At 42.8% G+C, this 17,241-nt stretch overlaps 2 protein-coding genes across 4 annotated transcripts; one reads left to right on the top strand and one right to left on the bottom strand.

Annotated features, from left to right (window-relative positions):
• Nucleotides 1-99: 99 nt before the first annotated feature.
• Nucleotides 100-3,017, top strand: LOC127388576 (nicotinamide riboside kinase 2-like). Its single transcript, XM_051628242.1, has 8 exons — nt 100-405; nt 552-642; nt 1,006-1,051; nt 1,190-1,376; nt 1,623-1,694; nt 2,316-2,422; nt 2,635-2,726; nt 2,838-3,017. The coding sequence occupies exons 1-8, from the start codon at nt 380-382 to the stop codon at nt 2,841-2,843; spliced, it is 627 nt and encodes a 208-aa protein (XP_051484202.1). The 5' UTR covers nt 100-379; the 3' UTR covers nt 2,844-3,017.
• Nucleotides 3,018-3,280: 263 nt separating this feature from the next.
• SQOR (sulfide quinone oxidoreductase) lies at nt 3,281-13,918 on the bottom strand. Of its 3 annotated transcripts, none has more exons than XM_051628239.1 (10): nt 13,853-13,918; nt 10,856-11,107; nt 10,343-10,513; nt 9,811-9,864; nt 8,002-8,196; nt 6,884-7,093; nt 6,208-6,391; nt 5,283-5,350; nt 4,212-4,390; nt 3,281-3,816 (listed from the first exon to the last, which is right to left on the bottom strand). In XM_051628239.1, the coding sequence occupies exons 2-10, from the start codon at nt 11,087-11,089 to the stop codon at nt 3,759-3,761; spliced, it is 1,353 nt and encodes a 450-aa protein (XP_051484199.1). In that variant the 5' UTR covers nt 11,090-11,107; nt 13,853-13,918; the 3' UTR covers nt 3,281-3,758. The 3 variants fall into 3 exon arrangements, with proteins under 3 accessions (XP_051484199.1, XP_051484198.1, XP_051484201.1); XM_051628238.1 differs by lacking the exon at nt 13,853-13,918 and adding an exon at nt 12,971-13,275; XM_051628241.1 differs by lacking the exons at nt 3,281-3,816; nt 13,853-13,918 and adding an exon at nt 12,971-13,286 and having other exon boundaries at nt 4,295-4,390; nt 6,212-6,391.
• Between the last annotated feature and the right edge of the window lie 3,323 nt (nt 13,919-17,241).

The raw sequence follows: 17,241 nt of genomic DNA, 5'->3' as shown, positions 1-17,241 counted from the left end.
CTGACCAATAGCCGCCCGGCGCCCGCGGCGCCCGCTCCCCATTGGCTGCGTTGGAGGCGGCGCTGCCCAATGGGCGCGCAGGGGCGCCAGGGGAAGCGCTCTGCAGCGCGGGCCCGCCTCCCTTTGCGGAGCGCTCTGGTGCAGCGCGGACCAGCTCTGCTGCTGCTCCCTCCTCTCCGACCATGGCGTTACCCAGCAGTTGACGTTGGGCCTCTCCCCTCTCTACCTTCTCCTCTTTCTCCAGCCCCTGTCTTCCCCTTTCCCCCGGGTCCCGGCTCAGGCACGTAGGCGGCCGGTACCGGCGACACCGGGTCCCCGACCCCCCCCCCCCCCCAGGAACAGGCTGTAGGAGCCGGGCCGGGCGGCTGCGGGAGACACCATGAACATCATCATCGGCATCGGCGGGTGAGAGCTGCGGGGCGGGGTCCCGGGCGGGATGCGGGGCCGGGACACGCTGCCCCCCCCGGCCCCTCGTGCCGCAGCGGCGCGGGGAGGGGGGGGCGGCGCGCGTGCCCCGCGCTGGTCCCGACGGGCGCGCGGTGTCGCCGCAGGGTCACCAACGGAGGCAAGACCACCCTCACCCGCAGGCTGATGCAGGCCCTGCCCAACTGCAGCGTGGTGCACCAGGATGACTTCTTCAAGGTGAGGCCGGCCCGGCCGCCCCCTGCAGGCCGGGGGAGGCGAGGGGTGACCCCCCCCTGCTTCCGCCCTGCCCGCCCCTCCCGGCTCCCGGCTCCGTCTGCCTCGGCTCCGCGGCAGCGCTTCCCGGAGGGGCTGTGCGGTGTAATACCTTCCGATGGCTTTCCGTTCTCTTGGCTCGCCGTATGGCGCGGTTGTGTTGCGGGGATGATAGAGGAGCAGGCTCCTTTATCTTAGCCTCGCTACTACTGCTTTTTATCTGCATGCAGAGAAACCTGGTGGGAGGGTTAAGATTCTTCTTTGTAGCTTTCAAGTTTCCCAGTAGCTATTCTGACCAAACAGTTTGTTTTTTTACTACTGTTTCAGCCCCAAGATGAAATAGAAGTTGAAGATGGGTTCAAACAGTACGATGGTAAGGCTCTACTACAGTGTTCTCAAAGTGTAACTCAAAACCTTTGAGTATTTTGATCCTTTGTGCAGTTTCTCTGCTGCTTCTATTACTAGATGATACTTCATTACTGCTTAATGATAGCTGCCTGTTTTGTCTTAGTGATTACTGCATTAGATATGGAAGCTATGATGAGTACCATAAATGCCTGGATAAAAAACCCAGTCAAGTTTGAACGCTCTCATGGGATCAACAACACACTGGATGCCCAGATCTTACAAGATAAGGAGGGAGAAGATGAAACAATCCACATTCTTATTGTTGAAGGCTTCCTGCTTTACACCTACAGGTAATCAAATGTGCTTCCATATATTTTAATTTTTATCTGAGTTTACGTGCCAGGCTTGCCTCCACGGGAATAAAAAGACCTGTCACAAACCAAGAGGTAGCAGCTGGTATTGACTGGGGATGCTGAGCTTAGGTGTCACAAGTCTGAGGATAGCTCAAGGCATAGGAGATGGATGTATTTTTACCTTTCCTTTTCTTGCTACTAATCAAACAAGTCTGGCTGTAACCAAACATGTATCTCTTTCAGGCCACTGATTGATGTATTCCACCATCGGTACTTTCTTTCCATTCCATATGAAGAGTGTAAAAGAAGAAGAAGGTAAGTTTATCTTTCCAACCTCCCTTGCTTTTCCAATAACATCTTACTCTGTTTAAGACAGTGTTTCTCTGAAGCTCTTAGATACAAAAAGATAAACACTAACATAGCTGCTATGTTAGGAGACTGTAGCTTCCTTCACCAGAGGAGCCCAAATTCCTACCAAGCTGCTGTGTATGCAAGACTAGTGCTCAGTTTCTGCACAGATCTTCCTGTAGGTTTTCCCCCTTCCTGTTTTTTCCGTGATACGGTTCCCAGGTCTCAAACTACCCAGGGGTTCCATATTTAGCTGTACTGTTATACACGTACTGTTCCTAAGGAAAATTAGATGTCTTAAACTTGATGTTACGTTTCAGAGCAATCAGCAGACAGTTTTTTACCCAAACTTCTGCTAAAGCTTTAAGAGAACATTGTAAACCTTGTCTAAGATATCTTTTTTGCATCTCTGGACCCACACATGAAATTCCAACTCTTGGGTATCTTTATGCTTGCAACTTATGCTAAATACTGACTTTTGGTAAGCTCAGGAACTACATTGGAGGAAAAAGGCTCAGGTTAGTGTGTGGAGAAGCTGAATGAACTGTAATAAAGACTAGTCTTGAATAACAGTGTCTTAATTTACAGTTCAAGGAATTACACTGTACCGGATCCACCTGGATTGTTTGATGGCCATGTTTGGCCTATGTATGTAAAGCACAGGAAGATAATGGAAGATCTTGGAGTTGATGTGGGTAAGTCTTTAATGACAAAAGCACTTTTGAAAGATTGCTTTATGAGAGTGCTTTTCAAACCTGGGATATACATCCTGGTCAGATACATGAGAGGAGCTGAAGCAGGTGGATGGAGTATATTTCTCTGATGCCAGTCAAGTACATGCTCTTTAAATTGTGATCTGGCAGGCTTACAGAAACGTTCAGCTATAGCTCTCTTATTTTATTTTAAGTGCACTTGAATGGAACAAAATCAAAGGAAGAGCTGTTTAATGATGTGTATGGACAGATCCAGAATAAGATTGAAGAATTACTTAACATGCAGGTACATGTTTCATGCTTCTAATTGCAACGCAAAGGCAACCCTTTCAAGTGCTGTATTGAAAAAGCATGAAGCTCTAACTTAACACATGTTCATGTGTATCTTTCTGTTTAGAAATAAGCTGCTGCTGCTGATTCTTGTGAGTGAAGATGATTCCTGTTTGCTCCACTGTCTACCTGACTGCCACTAAAGTTCCAGCTTCTGTGAAGACTTTCAAACTCTTAAATTTAACTCTGTTCCATCTTCCCTTGAAACTGAGTCATATATGGTCATAATTAAAAAGCACTTCCCCTGTGTCTGTCATCTTAATTTGTGCTTCAGCCTAGTATGTAGTCTCAGATGTTGCCAGTCTTCTCCCAGTCTCTAGTGTACTGGGAATTCTTTTCACTGTGTTCTGAACTTGGGAGAGTAAAACATTCTAATGGAACTGATGTGGAAGTAGCACAGCTATCCTTGGGGAATGTATGCACATATACACACACATACTGCTTGGAGTTACTTCATTTCAATAACCTGCATTAATTGCTATAATCCATCTATCCAGGCAGCAAGTATGCTTCTTGATCAATAAATTTAAGATTTATTTTGCTCTTCAAGAGAACAAGAGGAGGTTTTCAGGCCATTTCACGAGCATTGAATTATTTTGTTAAATGCAGTGCACACATTGATCTCAGATACAAACAATTCAGTTTAGAGTCAGGGAGAAAACCCTCTACATACAACAGCTTAAAAAAACCCAGTTGTTCTAGATTTCAGTACTGTTCTGCAGCTTAAGGCAAGTTCAGTCTCCTGTGCATATACAGAAATAAATATAAGGCCTTGGTGTACATAGAAGAGCCATGAAAGAGCATACCAGGGCTTAATCCTTAGTATGGGGAAAGTGAATTTAGGACAAAAGCTTGATTTTTAAAAAGTAAAAAAAAAAACAAAACAAAAAACAGTCTATTAGGTAGTCCAAAAGGGAAAATCTGTAATGATCCTTTATGACACCAGTCCCTTTTCTTCAAAAAGGTTTGATCAACACAAAACCAGCACTTACTTCAAGCCCAGGTGCATTAGCTTCCTGATAGGAGCTGGTCCTCCCCAGTATCCCCTAGAAATGCAGAAAGTGGTTTCATCAAGTTACATGTATGTACTATCATAGTACATACATAGTACATACATCAAAGTAGGGTTTGGGGGGAGGAAATGTTTTCTTTTACTCCCACAAGATCTCATACTTGTTAATTAGGGGTTTGTTTTGAAAAATCATCTTTGTTTCAGCAAGGTTTCCAATTGGGCAGAGGGTGCCCTTTGTGCAATTCAACCCTGTTCTATTTGAACAAACCCATATTAGTAGCAAAGTGCCCAGAATTCTCCACTGAGGTTTTGGTCATGCACTGTGATTGCTTCTATTCTAGCAAGGACCTAAGTCAGAACAAATATCTGTACTTTGCTTTCTCCTGAATGAATGCAGCAGCTGTGCCTGCTCAGAATTTAAATACTTACTTAAGCAGTGCATTCCAATAGAGAACAGGCATCATATCAGCTTTCATGTGGTACATGGTTACCCTCTCCTTGCTCTGGTCAATGGGAAAGGTCTCCAAAGGCTGAGCATCATAGTCAAATTCTGCTAGAATCACCTTGTTGTAGCCTGTGACAAGCGGGCAGGAAGTATATCCATCATACTGCAATGAAGAACACCTCTTTTCAAAAACCTGAGCAAAGTCTAAATGCTGAGCCATATAGTTAACATCTTTCAAAATAAGGTACTCGGGGGTTTCTGCATTCACAGTGTTAATACCAGTAAGTGTGCAAGGCTGCTGAGCCAATTATAACCATGATACAAAGCCATGCTTTGCTTAACAACTTTGCTTAAATTAGGCCTAACCTAGAACAATAGGGCTTTGTGTCATTAATTGTTGGTTATTATTGTAACCAGCAAAATAGCTGACCAGTACATCAGGATGAGAGCTGGTGCTGGCTTTTACAGACAATATATAAACAGGATCTTGAGTCTAGATGCAAGAATTTCCAGAGCTTTGCAGGAGTATGGATGATGATAATCAGGTTAGTACCCTAAGGAATATTAATTCAGAAGCCATAGGTAAAATGAAAGCCAAGTCTCAAAGAGAAATCTGAACATAGCTACAGGCTTAACATCTGCAGTACAAAAATTTCCATTTAACTCCTTAAAAGATCATGTTCTGTACGGGGGAGGCAAGTTTAACATTGTACAAATGTGTCAAGTGTGCAAGGTTTTTCTTGGAGTAGGGATTATACCAGTCAACAGTCAAGTAAGTCACCTGCATCAGTGAAGAACCCAGACTAATCAGCCTTTACACTTCTTTGAGCTCAGAAGTCAGGGAATTAAATAGATAATATTTTTAACAGCAGCACCAAGAATACAAATTGTGCAACTACAATGATGACATGCAGTATTTAGCCATTTAGCACCCCAGCTGCTGCTGCAAAGCCCTTCCTGCCTTCCGGTTCACAGGGTTCAGCGGCTTGCAGGACTTCCTGCATAACAACTGAGTAAACAATGTAACTTATCCCTAAGACAAAAACTGTAAGTACCTTTTTAGTTGGCAACTGGTTCTTCATTACCAGGGAAATAGTTGTATCAAGCACTCCAGACTGGGCAGCTATGTAAGAAAGAAAAAAATAGTGTATTAAGGCTTGGTTTCAGGCAGCAATTGTCACTACTAAAGCAAACACTAGTAACCAGGCATTTTGTTGGACAAGTCAGCTGTAATGGACTTTACATGTCAAATCAGTTTGGGAAATTTACTGTCCTGGATATGAAAAAAAATTATTTGAATAAGGCTTTGGCCTCACTGTTTCCAACATGTTACAGCTTAATACAACTTGGGCTATATGTTTTTAGCCTATGCCCATTCTCCTATGCTAAGTCACACTTCCTCAGCCTTCCCAAACACCAAGATTCTGGCATACTCTTTTGTTTCATTTTTTCCTTTTTGTTTCATTTTCAGTGCTGTAAGGGAAGTATTCTAGACTCATTTGCTGGAATTCTTGACTATATAATTATTTAAGTTACACCAAGAACATAATGTATAGCCTTTATTTTTCCCAACCTTCTTGGCGTTCTTTAGTTGTGAGACCATATGTGTACTGGTTTTACAGTGGACCCTGTGGCTACAAGCACAGAACATGTGACTCTTCAATAGTGACTTATCAGTTAGCTGACACGTGTGCATGAGCTGCTAAGATAGAGCACAAAGTTTTGTTACTGAATGATGACAGAATGCAAGAGTAGTACACTCATTTTATGCTGTCCCACAATCACTGAAAATAGAATTAGTGCATCTGTGAGGCATCCTCTACAAGAGAACTGCGAGTTAATGGCATCAGCATGGTCTGTAGCTAATTAGCTGGCCCAGGAGACTTAGGTCTTCTTGAGAGCTGGAAATAATTGAAGTCAAGACCTCAGGAATAAGAAACTCCTACACTTTTCATTACACACACAAACATGCAACTTTACCTACAGCTGCAGCCGTTTTTGATGTTGGAAGGTTGGTGCAGTCTCCAATACCAAATACATTAGGATACTTTTTATGTTGCAGAGTTTCCTTATCGACATCCACCCAGCCAATTTCATCTGCGACAGGACTGTTGATGAGTACATCAGGTGGCCCCATTGGAGGTGTGACATGAAGCATTTCATACTAGAGAGACAGAAAAGGTACTCAATGGCTAGTTTACCACAGCAAATAATCCCTGTGCTTATAAAAGGCAATAAGTGCCAGGTAGAGAGGAATTTTCTTGGTTTGTTGTTTCTTTTTATTAAAAAAACCCACAAGTATATAGAATGAAAATTTGCTCTCAGATTTGAAGTGCTTCCTTTTACTGACATCAGCCTTATTAGGAAAAATAGGAAACTGGCATAATAGCAATTTGCCTTCCTCTGTACGCATCCCAGACATTCCCAAGTTGCACTAACAAGGCACACAGGACTCCAGGCACAGTTTATGAAATGTTTTTTTCTTCTCCCCACCGTGGCTTCAAACTTTTTAATCTGCTACAGTTAAAGGTGGTACTCTCAGGAGAAAAGAGAAGCATGCAATGAAGTAGACATTATGTTATTATAGTGTGGCAGTTCAATTACAGTATACAGGGAAAAGAAATAGGACCAAACTAGAGGTCTGAAAGCTCCTAACCTGATGAACTTCAGTCACTCCAGGTTTGTCCAAGTTTTCAAACACAGCTTCCTGCTTGTCCGCTCGAACTTCTACGAGGTTGCTCTTATAGTTAACAGCAATATTCCTCTCCTTTATTATTTCAAGCAATGCATCAGCATACTTCTTAACACCAAAAATGGCACCAAGTGAAGTGTTGAACATTATGTTTGCTTTGGAACGTTTTCCTGTCTGCACAAAGAGATCAAATTAGCCTTTTCTGTTAAGAAACTGACAAGCTAGCAGAGACAAAAGAACTATGCTGCACTACTGAAGAGCTGACAGAACTATTAATGCAGTTCAATTTATTAACAACTATTAACATTAGAACCCTCGAGATACAGCTATTTCACACCGTGCTTGAAGCTAGACAAGATAATATTCACCCTTTCTGAGCAAGGTACTAAAGACACCCCAAACAAATTGCTAGTGAGAAGAGGTGGCTGCTATTCACTGAGGAACTGCTGTGTAGAGGTTAAGCACCTGAAGCAGCTTGGCATTATAAACCTTTCTGAAACCTTCAGTTCTATATATTACTCAGTTACTTGCCCAGTAGACAGCTCATGAAACAAAGACGTATGAAGCCTGACACTTCCACTTGAAGATGTCTTTTGTTTCCACTTGCTCTAACAGCCTGGCTAAGACTCCTCCTGATGTCGAGATGGTGCACCACAAGGAGCAAGGACAGCCACTTTTCAGACTAGCAGAAAGACAAATGGCAACAGGTTTTAAGTACTTAAAGTAGAAGAATTACTTAATTCCAGCCAGTGTGACTTCAGTGCACCACCTGAAGTTACAAAGTAAGCTGAGAACAGTTCTACCTCTAGCTCACCAGAAGCAGGGTAAGCAGTTCTTTCCTCATGGATTCTAAATTCTGTAAGTTTCTCCAGTATTAAATATATGCTAAATATTTATGTATGATTTGAGTTAGCTTCATTTATTATACATTAATAATAGAAAAAGCAACTCAGTCACTTTAATAATTCTGAGTCACATTCTCTCATGTTTTTAACTTGTTTGAAAGATATTATGAACCCCTTAGAACAAGCCTTCCTTCCAATTGAGGGAACAAGCACTGGCAGAAAGAGTAAAATACTTACTTTCCTCCAGTAGGCCTCTGATAAATACATGATCTTCTGAGGAGCCCCTGCACACTTCACTGGAGTATTTGGAAAAGTGAAGATAGCATTTCCTTCCTTGAAATCTTGCAAAGCTTTCCATGTTTTCTCTACCGTATGAACTGAATAATTGGAACCTATTTTAGGGTGATGAAAACCTTCAGGCAAGCCTTTGATCTAAGAAAATAAAATCAAGATTTAAAGTACAGATGGCAAAAATTTTGTCTTCATCATCAAGTATGAAATGCAGACTTGAGAAAAGCCCATATATACTTGCTAGTTGGCATTTTTGAAAATAAGCCTAGCAATCAAACAGATATTTCCACTAGAATTTAGTAGATGATTTAGTAGATGTAACATTTACTGAAATGACTCTGGTCTGCAACATCTGTAAGCATGACTATTCAGCGCAAACCCAGACCCAGCTTTTTGTAGACTGGTGCATGACATTCACTGTAAGTATATATGAAGTCACTGCCACGTCATTGTAAGTAAAAATCATGTGGGGAGGGGAAAAAAATAAAAGGCATCTGAAAATGTATAAGCTAAATGCAACTTTTCAGTAGTCAGTTGCAGATTTCTGTATTTCACAGTGTTATTTTGTTTTAACTCAACTGCCTCCAATATTTCCCTACTCCTGAGCGCCTGCTTGTAAGGAAGGGAGTTGTCCCCGTTTCAAAATAATGGATTACAGAAATTCTGTAAGTAGCCAGAGCCATGTCACATGCACTGCAGTGATTTTGGAATGCTACAGTCTCCATCAGGAAGTATGCTGTTGGTGAAGACAAATAAGAGAAAACATCCCTCTTTTTAAAATGGCCACTTTTGGTTTAAAGCCATATAAATCTGCTGCTATGAATTTTATTCACAACAGAGTAATATTAACTGTATTACATGGCTTCTGCTGCTGAATACTGCATTTAGTTTTCACTGGTTGTAGCGAAGAGATACACATGAAGCCTGAGGGGGGTCACTGAACACAGTGCAACTCCTCATTCCATTGACCTAATCACCAGAATGTCTTTGGTGTGACTGTAGTTTACCAGTAGTTGTAGTTTGTAGTTTACCAGAACTTGCTCTTGCTTTCTGCATGCCTTGGGAGCTTTTCAAGGAGAGACTTAAACATGTTACCAGGTACTACATCATATTCAGGTCAGGTTAAAACCACAACAGTCAAGTCACTCAAACATCTTTCCTTTGTATTCTCCCCCTCCTATATATGGTCATTCTTGTGCCATGCAATGGTACTAACATTTTCCTCTGAGTGCCACTGTAAAAAGTGGACAGGAAGCCTAAGAGATGGGAAAGACACAGAGCCCATTTAAACACAAGTGTGGTGGCTCAGCTGGTACTTTTAGAAATGTATCCTGTAAGAAAGGTGAAGGTGGGTGAAATTAATTCTGTAGGACAGATTTTACTGACTGCTTTGTTTTCTTCACTTCTGTTTACACTGAAGAAATTTTGGACTATAGTCAGAATACCTTATTATCTCATTATTACAGGTTGCCTTTAAGTTCTAGATTTAACTTGCTGCCCTATCTGCTGATATTCCCATAGAGGTGCAACAAAGGTGTTTTAAAAAAACCTCTCCAAGGGTAATTTAGGTTATTACATAGAGATCTGTAGAAGGACTAAAGTCACTAGGCTGTCTTCTGGCTCTTTTCTTCATATTAGTGTTCAATATCTTGCAGTAAAAAAATGTGTATTGAAAAAGCCATTTTCTTTAGGGAATCATAAGGGTACATGATGCCATTAAAACTAGCAAAAATATTATTACTGTAAAACAAGTACCTTTTCATAATGCAGACTAATCCCAAGGGCAATTATCAGATACTTGTAAGATACCTGTTATGTAAGGGAAAAAAAACAACAGTATTTTAGACAAAAAAACATTACCTCAAAGCAAATGCAAGTTATCTGACAGCAACAGAGTCATAATGGAGGAAGGTGTAGGAAGCATTAGTAATATGAATGTTAAACTAAGAATAATTTATAGTTAAAATGCTAACTACACTATGGGTTAGACACACAGCCTTTGCTGTACACAAACCCAAGAGTTTGGAGCAAATTATTCTATCTTTTGTGTTCAGTTCCCTATAGAAAGGGAAAAACACGGTATTTTAAGTTGATAGTATTCTAACCTAGTTATCTACAACAAATTTTATTAGAAACAGGTTTTAGAATCAAGTACTTCTCGTAAGACTAACTGGAATTTCCTGGCCTCCTAGATACTGCAGGAAGGTCTTGCTCAACAGGCACTTCCAAGGGGATCTGCAGGAGATGAACAGACAACTTATAACATAGAATAAGAGACTAAGAATACCTTGGTATCATTCTCCAGGCAGACACAGTTCCTATCTGGATCCAATGCTGTGACTCGAGATTGGATCCACTCAACACCTTTAGGCATCACACTTCCCGTTGGACGCGCAGATGCTGCCAGCTGCTTTGCACCACCACCCACCAGGGTCCACAGGGGCTGATAGTAATGAGTCTGAAATAAATGTTAAGTGGATGTTTAAGAACTGTTTAAAGGGACTTTAAGATGAAGACACATCACTCCAAGTAGGAAAAAATGTGTTCTTAATATTGTATTATTCTTAACAAAAGAAGCTGTATAAATAGCCAGGAGTTTTGCATGACAAAGCTGGAGGGATGCAAGTGTCTCCATAATGGAGCAACAAATTTCATGGAAAGCCTTCTACAAGATAGTTAGTTGGCTTCCTCTCCACAGTTAAAAACATGTGGGGTCAGGAAGGCATGAGAATCAGACCCATCTGGTCACAAGTGTAAAATGCTTTTTATTTTCACTGCTTTACAGTCAAGGAAGACTTACCTTACTTGGCTCAACAACAGCCACATTTCCTGCCCCCACCTTCCTCTTCATCCGAGCACTCATCGTGATTCCACCAGTGCCTCCACCCAACACAAGTACTTCATAATAATCCTTGGCAGCACACCTGGCTGCCGTATGGAAGCTGAAGGAGCTCATCTTCTGCATCCCTCCTTTCAGCAGCCATACACCAGGACAGAGACAGGAACAGGAGGACACTACTCCAATTGCTGACATCTTTCAGTAAGTAGGAGGCTACAAGATAAGGAAAGGCACCAGTAACTGTAACAGAAGGTAGAATTTTTCCTTATTGATATGCCTTGATGAGTCTTCAAGGCAAGAATCATAATACTAAAACTTTCTTGCAGCTAACCACTAACTTGGAAATGGATGGTAATCAATTTGGGGGAAAAAAAAACAACACAACTTCTGCCAGGAAATTGAAATTTCATACAAACAAATGAATTCTAACAAAGTAAGATCATTTTCTGGTTATTGTGGCAGGAAAGTGCATCTTATCCTATAGCACAGGTGGTGCATATGCTGTAACTCCAGTTCTAGTATTACCAACCTGAAGAGATGGGTGCAGCAAGAAGGAATGAGAATTTGCTAGGTGTTGTAGATCAATGAAATATTGAACAAGGTAGTTGTGTGAACATGCTGAGTGCCATGTGTATTTTAATGTCTTAAGAGCACCAGCATTTGCACACATCAGACATCCCTCCTCACTGCTGCAAGCCATTAGGGTAAGCATGCCAAGTTCTATGGTGCTTTGAACAAGGGCATGTGTATCAGTCTGTCCTTGCAGGAGAAGTCATGAGCCCTAAGCTTGACAGAAAAAACAAAGTTCAATGAGACAAGAGTTTACATATTCCTAGACCTGGCATCTCTGGCTATACCCAAGATACTTAGTTCTCTATCCATGGTCACCTCTTAGCTTTCACATCAGCAAAGTAGCTGGACATGAAGGTCAGCACCACAGCACTGGAGATGCAATTGTGTTATCCAGAAGACAGTCAAGGTTAATTCATGTTTCCCTCCCTCTGTTAGAGTGAACAGGAGCTTTTCCTGTTCTAAATCCATTGTTTGCACACACTGAATGTTTTCGGCTTTTCACTGATAAAAAAAGTACATAATTCAGTTCCTTATTGCCATGCTGCCAATAAAGAATGAGTAAGCATTATAACCTGAAAAGCAACTTATGACAAGACTTTCCTTTGTTCTATACCTGGTCCCCTTTGTTTAATTCCTTGAGTCATCAGGCAAGAATTCCAGCTTTTTCACTTAAAAAGGGTAGAACTCATTTAAGGTACAGAGAAGAGTCTGAAAACTAAACTACCAGCCTCAGATATCATAAAGAAAACCTTGCAAGATCAGCTTCAAAAATTCTCCACTAAGCTAGATGTAGTTGAGCAATTCCTTTTGCACCTTCATGCACCTTCTCCATCTTAACATTCTTCATCTCTGTGTACCCCAAATTCTTTATTAACTCCTGCAGTACAATGAATTTGGGACAGACAGGGAAAACCTCAGAGCTTTCCATTGTAAAAACAATGTTAACAATTTTGTTTTACAGGAAGTCTTCAAAATGCAGAAATGATCTTTCCATCCCCTCCTCCCCATTCAAAATAAAACAATTATAGAATAAGTTAGTTCCACTTTAGAAGGCTGTTTATCAGCTGTCTTGTGCAAATGTGGACAGACTGCTCAAGCAAGGGGAGGAAGTTGCTCTAGCCCTAAAAACAGAAGTTGCCTGGTGGAGATGTGTCCTGCTTTCTCCAAGTCAGAGAGAGATGAATTGCAAAGAGTAAGTTTTACAACTTTGTGACACTATTCAAGGCGGAACATCTGTTTCTGGAAGTTCACAAACACAGGGTTTTGCTTTGAGTTTCATTAAACACACAGAACAGGCACTGTGGCCTGCTGGTTTACAGAATGTCTGGACCAATTTAACAAGGCTTCATTTTTTTAATGCTAAGGAATAATTATCCTCTCTGACACAAGCAAAGTGATTAATTGCAATACACCAAAATTAAGTTTCTTCTCCAATGCACTTATTAGGTCACTAGCTGGTCTGATATGGAAGGCACTTTGTCACAATTAATTTTGCAGTATTACCTGTGTAAGTCCACAGAACAGGTACATCCTCAGACCCAAGGGACACACACAGGATACTGTGTTACAAACATCCTCTTGCCAGGTCTACAGGTTCCTATCCAGTAAATAAGCCTTGAGACACACAACTAGAGCCTAGAACAAACACTTAACCGAAGCATGGCACTTCATGCAGAGACATTTTGGAAAACTACATTTTTTTCCTCTCCGAAGTATCTATCGTAAGCTTTGCTCCCAAGACTGACTTAACTGAGCCATCTTAACAACAATCTGCTGCAGGGAGTCAGAACAAACGAAGTTAGAAATGTCTAACTAGCAAGAGCAAAGACCATTGCAACTGCCCTGCGGCGGCAGATCAGCAGTTCAAACAAGAGGTGCAGCCGGCAGCTCCCCGCCCCGCTGCAGGGCCCTGGCGCCTCACACCCCGCAGGGGAACGGCCAAGGGGCTCACAGCTCTCCTGGCCCTGCCGCCCGGGTCCCGAGGACCGAGGCAGACGCAGCCCGGGCAGGTGCTGCCGTTCGGGAAAGCCCGCACCCCGGCGAGGAGCCGCCAACAGCCGCGGCCAAGGGCGGGCGGGGCCCTCCCTCCCGCACCCGCTTCTCCTCGGAAACCCCCGAGACCGGGCGCCCGGTCCTGCAGAAAGCCCCAAGGCAAAGGCGCTTCCCCGGCAGCCCAAAGAGGCCGCTGCTGCCGGCACCGAGCCCGGGGCCCCGCCGGAACCGGGGCCTCCCCCGGGGCCGCCTCCCTCTCCGACCCGCCCGCCTCGGGAGCCGCGGCCCCGCCGGCCCGGGACCCCCGCTCTCTCCCGGCAGGGCCGCTCGCCAGGGCGGGTCTCCTCCCCGCTCCCCCCGCCGGGCCGGCTCCGCGGCGCTGCGCACACTTGCCTGCCCGTCGCGCCGGCAGCCGAGCGCGGAGCAGCGCGGGGGCAGGCGCGGCCGCGGGGCGGAGCTCGGCTCCCAGGGGCTGCCCGGCCGGGGCAAAGGCCGGGCGGGGGCACAGGCGGGCCGGGCGCTGCAGCCGGGGGGCAGCCCGTGCTGCTCACCCGGTCACGTATCTGACCGGGTGCAAAACCCGTCCCGGTAGCTGCTGGCACTCCAAGGAAAGCGGAACGGCAGCTTTGCCTGCAGGGCTCTGTTCATCTTTTTTCCCTACATGTCCTGCTGTCTTCAAAGCCATTGCTCCTCCAGCTTGCCCTCAATCAGACCTAAGCATGGAATTCCACGTTAAAAAATACATATATTAAGAAACAAAAATAAGTCAAACTATCAAAGTCCTAGATTGAAATCAGGGTGTAACAGAGATACAGGGAGACAGAGGATCCTTTCAGCTGAAGGACAAGCAGAGCAGGGCTGCCAGCCCCTTGTTTCTGACCAGCTAACTGCAGCCCCCGACCTAGCAAAGCTTTAAAATGTTTTCCCCTAAAACTTTGTAGGGCTTTTGATTTATGACATGGTGAGAGCATGAAGTAGTAACAGCCGTTAATCCACCGACTCATGCTGGTCAAGCCAAAAAAAGTCATGTGAAGATTAGTGGTCAGTGCCCTGCTACAAACATACACAGACAAAATCACTGATGCCAACTCATATGCATCAAGCAGCCAACAGATCCAAACCATCTGTCAGATAATTTCCTTCTCAGGATCAACTCACCCCCCCTTGGCACAAAGTTTCCACACAGGTAAAACTGCACAGCTGATACACAGACAACTTTGAAAGGCTATAAAGAATAGGGAAAAGGTGTTAAGGTGTTAAATGGGAAGATACCACAAAGCTGTTCCACTGTCTCCATGCAACAGAGAAGCAGAAGGGAAGAAGGCATTCTGTAGGGTGTGCATTAGAAAAGCAGCACGTCAGTTCCCTGGCACATCCAGGCCTACACATTGGAATCATACTGTGTGCTTCCAAACAAGAACGGTTTCTCTGTCCCTCCTGCACAGCTGCCATTCATTCAGCACAAGATCACTGCCACTCCTCACAGCCAGTCAGTGGCAAACTGGCTAATGTTCTTCACTTGCTTGTGCCCCTTGTCTTACACTTTGTGTTACTTAGAGCTTCTATTTGTAGAACAGCAGCTTCTGTTGCTTTTCTCAGCTCCTGGCTGAAGGGCAATAATCACAAAGTCAAGCCTGACAATTTATCCCTGTTCTCACAGACATTCCCTGCCAGGTACAGAGGCTGTTGGAGATGAAGCCATAGCACTTCACTGATTACAACTTGTTTTGCCTGCATGCAAAACCCCACACTATCATTCCCAGCCAGCGCCTGTTCTCACAAAAAATACACAAAATAGATCCAAGAAGCAGCTTTAGCCAAAATGTTTTTTTTACAGGATGCAAGCTACTCTTTCAGATGAGCTTCTCAGTATTTAGTAGCTCTATACATGTGTACAAGGTCTCTGTGATGCTTTCCACAGCCTCAGAGAACCAGCTACACCAGACTAAAATGTGTAAACATACTAAAAGTAACAAAGCCCAAAGTTTAAAGGCCTCTGAAACTTCCCCCCCCCCGCTGCTTGCATAAGAGTTGGCACATCTAATACCAGTTGCATAGAAGATCTGCACAACATTATTCTACATGAGAGCACTGTAACATAAATAAATCCTTCCTCCCAATTTTAGTCTAATGCCTTCCCTTTTCTCACTTCTGAGTGCATCTGGAAACAAAACCTTAATACACATGGTTCTGCAAGTTTTGAAACAAGCTTTAACTCCAAACCTAAATCTGGACCCCTGCCAAATGCTGATCTAAACCCAGCTGCATATTCTGCTAACACCAGCCTGGGTGTCCCACCTAATTATCCACCTAAAATTATCTTTGTTACCTTCACACACAGCCTAAGAAACTGAGTGCCTACTGTCTATTTTGCCTGACAAGAATAACCATACCAATATTTATGCTGCTGCAGTTTGTATTCCTGCAGATTTACATCACTAACTCCCAAGTTCTCCAAAGTTTTCAGCAGTGATTTAGTTATATTCACACAACTCATCCAACAGAGACCAAACAATCAATTAGATTTAATCATGTTTACAAAATTTTAAAAATTGACACCTGCAAGGTGATGCCTTAAAGTGCCAAGCTCAGAACTGAAGAGCAGCCGCAGTGTTGCAAAGCCAGCAGCAGGTGGCAGGAGGTACCTACTGAAGCACAATTGCTAATAAAGCAGTCAGAGAACTCTCTCCGAGGCTGGAATCCCAGCAGAATAGCTACAGAAACAAACCTCACTTTATTACTTATGCTAGTATCACTTAGGTCACAGCACGCAGAGTAAAACCAGATAAAATATTCTGTAGCCATTTTCCAAGAGGAAACAAATATCTGCATTTCAAGCGTGGCAAAGTTACCACTATTGGTGAAACCCCAGATTTCACAGAATTAAAACCTAGCTCAATTAAAGTTGTAAGACTATAGGTGGGGGAACCCAAATTAAGCACCTAGTTTAACAATAGCAAAGAAAAAGGCTTGGGAAACCATGAATCCTCAGTTAGCAACAGTAATTCCTGACGTTGTAGAATCTTACAAAATGAAAATTCAAAGTGTTGGAGAACAGTTACATGTCTTACTTCTGCTGTTATGACTCAATGGCTTAAAAAAGTATACCAAGTATGAAGCAGTATTTTAAAGACACTGGTTTAAAGCTGTAATTTTATCTGTGTCTAAAAAAAAAAAGATGCAGCTAGCTATGCCTCCCCTCATTTGGATGGAATAAAAAGTCAGTAAGAAAATGCCCAACATTACTACATTTATCTACTTGGTAAGTATTTAATACATTCAAGGAAGATTAAATGTATACAATAATAAAATTACTCACTCTAGCTGTGCATATTAATGCAAGCATGCAATTTTAGATGCCAGCATTGTTAAATTAATCCAATAAGGCATTTACTTCTTATGCATTAAGACACAAGAGGAGTATTCGGAAGAACAACATCCCATGGACACAGTGAATTCTAGTTTTGCCTGAAATAATTTAAAAGCTCATTAACAAAAAAGCTACATAAATTGAAGAAACTTCCCCCATAGATTGTAATTTTTTTCCCCCTTTATTACAGAAAGGTAATTTAGTAAAATTAGCTTCTTATTCATACAAAACCCATATTTTACCACAATTTAATGGGAAAATTAAGTTCATTTTCCATATATGTATGTGATTCATCAGGCAAGCATTGCAAGCTTTCATTCCTTTGATCAGAAATTATTCTAAAGAAACATTGAAATATGCAATTGCAAAGGCATCAATTTCCAAGCTTAGAATTCAGTATTTTCAGTAAAAG

The sequence above is a fragment of the Apus apus genome, chromosome 10 (assembly GCF_020740795.1).
Source record: "Apus apus isolate bApuApu2 chromosome 10, bApuApu2.pri.cur, whole genome shotgun sequence".
Classification (NCBI taxonomy): domain Eukaryota; kingdom Metazoa; phylum Chordata; class Aves; order Apodiformes; family Apodidae; genus Apus; species Apus apus.
Note: the sequence above shows the minus strand (reverse complement) of the source record. Positions and strands in the feature narration are given on the sequence as shown.

Bases quoted from the DNA above. Each gene is read 5' to 3' on its own strand.
- LOC127388576 (XM_051628242.1), top strand. From the start codon at position 380: ATGAACATCATCATCGGCATCGGCGG. The intron at 1,052-1,189 runs GTAAGGCTCTAC...GTTTTGTCTTAG, and splicing joins TGGGTTCAAACAGTACGATG to TGATTACTGCATTAGATATG. The intron at 1,695-2,315 runs GTAAGTTTATCT...CTTAATTTACAG, and splicing joins GAGTGTAAAAGAAGAAGAAG to TTCAAGGAATTACACTGTAC.
- SQOR (XM_051628239.1), bottom strand. From the start codon at position 11,089: ATGTCAGCAATTGGAGTAGTGTCCTCCTGTTCCTGTCTCTGTCCTGGT. The intron at 10,514-10,855 runs GTAAGTCTTCCT...CATTTATTTCAG, and splicing joins CTGTTGTTGAGCCAAGTAAG to ACTCATTACTATCAGCCCCT. The intron at 6,392-6,883 runs GTTAGGAGCTTT...CTGTCTCTCTAG, and splicing joins GAGTGACTGAAGTTCATCAG to TATGAAATGCTTCATGTCAC.